Raw genomic sequence first — 7738 nt, forward strand, 5'->3', positions numbered from 1 at the left:
TGTCCAGCATGAGCGGGAGGTCAGGCAGTGATGTGGCTCCTGCAGCCTGCTAGTACATAAAACGGGAAATGATCCTCTGTTAAAGATCTCGGCTCTACATCCTGTTCAGAGCATTATTGAGTTGACATTGGTGGGACCTTTTACAGCAGCCTACATTGGACACAGTTTCTGTGCAGACAGGAAGTCAATGACGGCAAACATGTTTGTGTCACCGTTTGATTGTAATGGTAAAACACTGAATTTCCCTTTAAAAATCACATCCTATTGCTCAGATTCTTGTTGGAAAAAGTGGTTTAGCCCTGAGACATGGCTGCACAAATAAAAATCCATTCACCTCTAATTTAATGGACTGAGCTAGTTGGGAAACTTGTAACTTGCAACTCTATGCGTTACATTAACGCTCAGCTTGGACTTTACTTGCACTGGCATACTTGCACACTGATCACCTGCACTGTTGTAACGCTCTCGCATCTTATACTGCTCTACATTTACTCTCACCCACTTAAAACTGGGCACATATATTTATATTTATATTGTAACTATATTTATACTGTTTAATTTGTATTGTATTGCACCGACTACGCCAAAACAAATTCCTTGTATGTCCAAAAACGTACTTGGCAATAAAGCTTTTCTGATTCTGAAAAACTGAACCAGCAAGATCAACCACATAGCTAAATAATAAAGCAAAATAAAACAAGGTTTTTAATCGGAAAATTCTACACATCAAATTCTTGAGGATGTTCTCCACAGGTCTGAATTTTAAAGAACTAACTATTGAGATGTGATGAAGGAAACAAGGGAACAAGTTTTGTCTGGAAAACTTTTTTTGAAGTTCTGAATATGATGGGGTTGGCATTAGCCCACTGCCAAAAACTGGGAAAAGAAAAGAAAGCACAACAAAAGAAAATAAAACCTGAAAACATTTCAAATAACTACAGAGGTACAGGAAAATGTATTTCAAACGTTAAAGTTGGAAAGAGGTAGTTTGAAGCTGCTGAAAGAGGATAGCTGGCATTTGTCACAGACATGCAAAGAGAAGTGGAAACTGGTGACGAAGAAGCCATGACGACCTTTTTCAAGACGCTGCCACCTCATGTGCCATCCGTCATCAAATATTCCTCCATGCATTCCTCACCTTCAGGCTACATCCACTTTCCCTGAACAAGGGTTGCTGGGGTGGGGACCTTGAGTGAAATAATGTGATAAAGGGGGGGTGTAAAAGCTATTTTCTACAAGAGGACCTACAATGTCCCCATACCTACATCTACTAACACTACAGGTACATCAGCACGGTCACTGAGGAACTCCTGAATGCAACATATAACACTCACTTTACCCTGTTTAAATCCAGGTCTGCAGGGACCTGCCAGAGAGGGACACACTGGGAGGGCAGCAGCCGTGGTCAAGCATCCAGGTCTCTGAACCTCATCAGAGTGCAAAAAAAAAAATTTAAAATTTAAAAAAAAATTTAAAAGTTGTTGCAGGAACACAGTTTTTCCTGCGTTTCTACTTGTTCACATATCCTGAAACAGCTAAAACCTTGAGGAATCCGTGAGGATTATGCAAGCGGTCTGAAATGATCATCTCACATTTAAAAAATAGAGACCAATTTCTATGGCTATTCTTTTTAAAACAACGTGCATATCTGTCACAGAGGGTCGTCCAGACACAGGTCACCTAAATTCCATCATTTAGCCTGGATTCTTTAAGACATAGGCCACCATCACTCTGAATACTCCGAGCCAGCTCTGTGGAATGATAAGCCTATCCTCACTACCCTACATTTCATCTCTCGAACTTGGATCCATTTGTTCTCCTAAAACTACAAGGAGTAGATCGGAATAAAATGATAAATCAAATGCTGCATTCATTACTACTTGGAAGCCAGAATGTCCTGGTTTTAAAGCTGAACAAGCAAAAGGACTTTCTGTTAAAGTTGGAATTTTGACTTGGAAAGTAGGAGGTTTTCTTCCAACCTCCAAATCCAATATTCATTCAAACAGTCCTGGTAATTGCAGTAATAGAGCAAATTTTGATTTGTGTTTGTAGCTTATTAAATCAGTTGCACACATTGTAATGCACAACCTCTCAATCTACTCGAACATGTTGCTACAGTTTTCAGACTTGGAGCTGGAACAGTTAGGATTCACTCCCAGATCCACGTTCTGACCACTAAGATAAACTGAATGCAGCATCATTCCCATTTTCCAACAGATTCTCCGATCAATATGTTAAACAGTTAAAGTGATTTTGTCTTCTTTTTAACTGTGCCTGTCTGTTTTTCTGCTTGGCTCATGTCTGCTAGACAGCTAGGTGTGGTTCTGTTAGAAATGGATTGTGTGTGTTCTGACTACAGCAGAATAAACAGAACCTTCTAGCACATCACTGTTATGTGGAATCTAAAGCTTTTTCAAGTCTGCCACTGATTTCTGTTTATTTTTTGTCCAATATATTTAACATTTTTTGATAAGGCCTAAAATGTTCCAAAATGTCCAAATTCCATATTTTCAGTTTTGAAATAATGTAGAGATCGTCCAGGAGGTTGACATGCAAGAAAAAAAAGGTAAGCCATCCTCTGGCGAGAAGGAGCGGGAACATTTAAAGGAACGAAAGAATACGTTTTGGCTCTACTGATGTCTACACGCTCCCAGATATTGGGGATACGATCAAATGTCTGGCGCTGTTCTCCAGGGTTCTGTGAAACCTAATCATAATTAATCTTTAGAAGAGCTCCTGAGCCTGAACCAACTGGATCGAATCCATATAAACTAGCCTGTCGGTTCCAGACTATGTTGGCTTGTTTGAATAGGTTAACTCAAAAAGCTTGTGCATTTCAAATATTTTTGTTTTCTCAAAATATAGTGAAAGGTTCCACACAAAGGCAGGATTGTTTAAGAGTGTTGACCGTAGGCAAAAGAGCCGACAAAGCCCCACGGCCACTTCATGTGAACAGAAACAGGCGTCTAATTAGCAGCATTACGGTGGAATTTTGGTGACCTGCTTGTCTGTCCAGCTGAGAGTCTCTCCTCTGTTAAATATTGATTAGTATCTTATCCTGATCCTTCATTGATAAGAAAATTCTCCTTTACATATATTTATTCTTTGTTGAGCTGTTAGCTCCCTACCCATTAGTGGGTATTTGTGTTTGCATAACACTTTGGTCTCAAAAGAAAATGAAAGAACAGCAGCAAACCTAGCTACCGTCCCCTTCCCCTGCAATAAAGCCTTACATCCCTATTCTATGATTGTAAAAAATACCCGTATGCTCCTTTTTTCAGTGATCCCACAGATCCAGCAATGGCCAAGTTAACTCATGGAATGTTAAATGGACAGGACCGCCCTCCCACATGCAGGATATCTGAGAGTCGTATAAAATAGCTAAAATTCTGCTACAACAAAACACTGATGTTTTTAAACTCTGATTTATGCAGCTCATTTTAACATTCCGTCTCTGATTGAGATGTCAAAGCATCCACAGGTTTGATTTTAGACCGGGCATCTCTTCATTTCAAAGCAAGAAAAGGTACCTGAAAATAGCAACAACATCTTCCTGAGGTAGTCACAAATCACAAACGTGTCTTGCTGCCCTGTCTGAATAAAATAGGCTCTTTTAAAGTCTAGTCTAACAATGGCAACGCTGACACATTGAGCAAACTAGATATACACTTGTAAACTCCAAAGACCAATGCATCTTTGAGCATTTGTTTTGTACAGAAGATGTGCACAGTGTAAATCAGCATACATTCAGCTCTGTCGTGTAATAAATATATAAAGAAAAATATTACAAAAAAAACTAGCTGCTTGTCACATTCATAGGAGGGGAGACCGGTCCCTAGGCTTGCGCAGTCGGGACAGATTAGTTTCCAGAGGACACAGTCACGCAGGGCGATGGGCCGGTTCTGTAGCTGGTCAGGCTGGATTTGCAGGAGTGCAAGACTGCTTTAAACAGGAGCGGGAGCTGCTCCAGAGGGACATTCACCAGCTTCCCTGTGAGGAAAACCAACCACAAGTGAGCTCGAACAGATGAACATTTTTAAATCCATGTATTATCATTTTTTTTAAGCTAGAGGAACATTTAGGGCAATTTATCCTCTAAATAAGGCAACTTTCCATGAGTGGAACTCTAAAACGCAGGACTCCTGAGTGAGACTTTAACTTGGCTCCAAATCAAAGTCGACTAGAACCAGTAGAGCTGAGAGCAGACTGTTCAAGATGCAATATCTTCCTGAAATAATTATCCCAGCTCCAAGTTGGCTTGACAAAATTACTTTTATAATAAACTAAAAAACAATTTAATTCTTTAATGATAGACGTTTGCATCAAAATCGATACAAACAGCCATTTTCATCTAAACAAGCTGTCACACAACTTTACACAGCAGCGCTGCAGATACTCAGCACACGCAGCCCCTCCATCTCTCTTTGGTTCAGTAGTAAATAAATTAGAAGCTAATAATAATAAAAAACAATAAAATGAGTATTAGCTGCCACCGAGGGCATCAACATGACCCAGATCCTTGTTTACACTGTAAAAATATCCAATTTACTGGACAGCTGAATCCAAGGCACCCACCACAATAAAGAAGATTTTCACTTCTGCTAAGTGTTGTTTATGATACTGTTTAACATAAAGGAAACAGTTTTAAGTTGTTTTTTTTCTAAATAGGTGCTGAAATGTTTACTGCTTACTCATTTTGGCCCACATAATACAAATAAAATATTGTCACATTGCAATCAGTCATACTTTTCCGATCTTTATTAGGAAGAACCATGCGGTACTTAAAATGATGGAGTATTTTTCTTAGTACTGTATCAAGTTTGAAATTGGAAAATTGTCCAACCCTCAAACTCTAGATCAGTTTGACGCTTGTTCGATTCATACCTACATGTTGATATTTGATCTCTTTCTAGTTCCATTTAGTACACATACAGTATGTTTCTTTATATGCAACTATATTCATGAACTGAGGACATAAATAGTCATAAAAATGAACAAATCTCTGATAGAATTGAATTTAATATAATTCCATATTATTTTTAAAACACCCTCCTCCTTCCATTCATTCTGGCTCTGATCCTGAGCTGACTAATGAAATATGACAGGTCCGCCCTCTGAATAACCTCCTGCTGGTAGATATTATTTATTGGACACAGACACAGAATTAGATTCCCTTACAGTAGACAATGAGGAGACTAAAGACAGTCACGTTAAATCATTGGCTGACAAAGCAAATATGACTTAGTACATCATCTCCTGTGACTGATGGCTTGATTGTCAGTCAGTCAGTCAGTCATTTTCTACCGCTTATACAATAGTGGGTCGCGGGGGAGCTGGTGCCTATCTCCAGCAGTCTATGGGCGAGAGGCAGGATACACCCTGGACAGGTCGCCAGTCCATCACAGGGCAACACACAAACAACCATGCACACACTCATTCATACACCTAAGGGCAATTTAGAGTGACCAATTAACCTAACAGGCATGTCTTTGGACTGTGGGAGGAAGCCGGAGTACCCGGTGAGAACCCACGCATGCACGGGGAGAACATGCAAACTCCATGCAGAAAGACCCCCGGTCGGGAATCGAACCCAGGACCTTCTTGCTGCAAGGCAACAGTGCTACCAACTGCGCCACCGTGCAGCCCAAATATGACTTAGTACATCATCTCCTGTGACTGATGGCTTGATTGTTTCATGAAAAAATGTGTTCTACAAAATGCCCAAAACTACAAGGAATGAGTTGAAATGAACCGCCCAGATGTCTCTGACCATGCTCAGAATCTTAACAAATCACTACAAAAAGTGGCCGCCACTACATGACAAACAAATGAGGTCTGAATACACTGCCTTACCTACATGTCTACTCCTGTTGGAGCTCAGATGTGATTGTTTATATTGAGCTGCTGGTCTCCACTAGCCTGCTCCAGTCCCTGATGACAACATTTCTGGTTTTGGTCCAATGAAGAGTTGGTGTCAAGGCAGCGTCAGTTAATTGGAGCCATTAATTCATTAAATTAAAATTTAATTTTCATCAACTCTTCAGTGTCTCCAGTATTCTACAGACCCATTACTACTTTAATTTCCAAACAACTCAACCTAACTGGCATGCTCATTTTCATAAAGAGCAGAATGGGTGCAACCTGGCTGCTGTTTTTGCAGATGTAAAGAAATCCTTCCTCTAGAATTCTGATTTAAAATATATTTCTGGAATTATCCCTGGCATTTTAACCTGGCCTCACCTGCAATGCAGCGGATCTCGGGCAGACACATCATGATCTCAGGAAAGCGTTTGGGCTGATGAGGGTACTTGTACTCGGTGTAGTCCTGGCACACGTACCAGTAGCGCTTGTTCAGCTGCTCAAGCTGGGAGATGTTGGACAATCCTCTGATATCTGAATGAAGAAACAACATTACAGTTATGCGGCTTGCACCACAACAGCTTGTATTCAGCAACAGCAGACAGCCATTTGTCATTACCTTGGTTAAGGAAGTTGATGGCTTTCATACAGGCGTACTCCTCATTGCTGATCTTTAACTGGTGGAACTTGCGAAACAGATATATCAACCTCTCCATCACTTCCATCCCATCTTCACTGAAGCTGTTGGATCAGACACACATGCTTGTCAATTACAGAGGAAGGTATAAAACAAAACAAAAGATTTTGTTTTTGCTCAATAGAATCTGTAAAAATGAGTAAAATGTCAATGGGAAGTAAAATCTGTTCACAACATTCATCTTCAGGCCCTTTGGTTCAGTAATTGAGGCAGAAATGAGGGAGGATTATGTCAAATCTAATCAAATAGCTTAAAACAGCTTGTGCCCCCGCAGACTTTTGGAGAAAATATAAACATTCATGAAGTTTAATTTTCCTCATCATCACCTGCCTGTCTCTGCAGCTCTTCCACTTCTAATCTCTTTGACAAACTTGAGCATCGCTGCTGTAAATCAACCCCCACTCCTAAAAGCCCTAAACTCAAAGGGAAATTGTCCGGAGCAGCCGAGCACCACTATATATTAGACGAATGTGTGGCATGAAGTCAGATAATTCAAGCATGATTTATACAGGAGTCTCCCCCACTCATCCTTTTCTACCTGCTGTGTTTTCCTCATGCCAGACGGTGCTAGTCACAGCTCTGGCCTGAGGAGTCCTCCTGTTCACAGATTACTTCACTGGCCCTCTACCAAGAAAAATAATGTCCCTGCTGTGATGGGCTCACAGAGTGGAATGTCTCACCTTTGTTGTTATGTGGAACATGGAACTTCTGATATCTACATCCTTCTTGGTGAAATATTAATTATTCGGCACAGCTCCAGCAGGCTACATTGAACAGTTAGTATCTTGTGTATGAGACGGACTTTACAAGAAAGGAGGAGGCAGTTATTGTAATGAATGACATAATATAGATACATATCCAACTGAGTTCTGACATTAATGTAAATGTTCCAAAGAAAACTACCCTAATCACAACAGTACTGTCTGAAAGCATCATCCAACTCTATCCAAAAGCATTTTTTTGAAACATAGTAAATAGTGCTATAAATGGACAATAATGTAATGTTGCTATTGTTTAAATAATAAAAGCTAAATAAAAGAAAGACAGAATATAAGAACAAAACACAAGGTGCTGCTTAGCAAAAGCAGTATTGAAATTAAACATTATTAGCGACTGTAATAATACCAAACATTTTATCAGTGGGAAGTTATGGAGAATAAACGTGAATTTTACACCGTGTCA

The 7738-nt window shown here is 40.0% G+C and overlaps 1 protein-coding gene across 3 annotated transcripts in view; it reads right to left on the reverse strand.

Annotated features, from left to right (window-relative positions):
* Positions 1-3411: 3411 nt before the first annotated feature.
* LOC124878388 (nuclear receptor subfamily 6 group A member 1-A) overlaps positions 3412-7738 on the reverse strand; it is a 156470-nt gene continuing 152143 nt past the window's right edge. For all 3 annotated transcript variants that reach the window (XM_047382310.1, XM_047382309.1, XM_047382312.1), the window contains 3 exons: positions 6479-6600; positions 6241-6393; positions 3412-3990 (listed from right to left, as the gene is read on the reverse strand). In XM_047382310.1, coding sequence (XP_047238266.1) covers positions 3860-3990; positions 6241-6393; positions 6479-6600 — 406 coding nt within the window. In that variant the 3' untranslated portion in view covers positions 3412-3859. The remainder of the gene's footprint in view (positions 3991-6240; positions 6394-6478; positions 6601-7738) is intronic.

This window comes from Girardinichthys multiradiatus, chromosome 12 (genome assembly GCF_021462225.1).
Source record: "Girardinichthys multiradiatus isolate DD_20200921_A chromosome 12, DD_fGirMul_XY1, whole genome shotgun sequence".
In the NCBI taxonomy this organism is placed as follows: Eukaryota; Metazoa; Chordata; class Actinopteri; order Cyprinodontiformes; family Goodeidae; genus Girardinichthys; species Girardinichthys multiradiatus.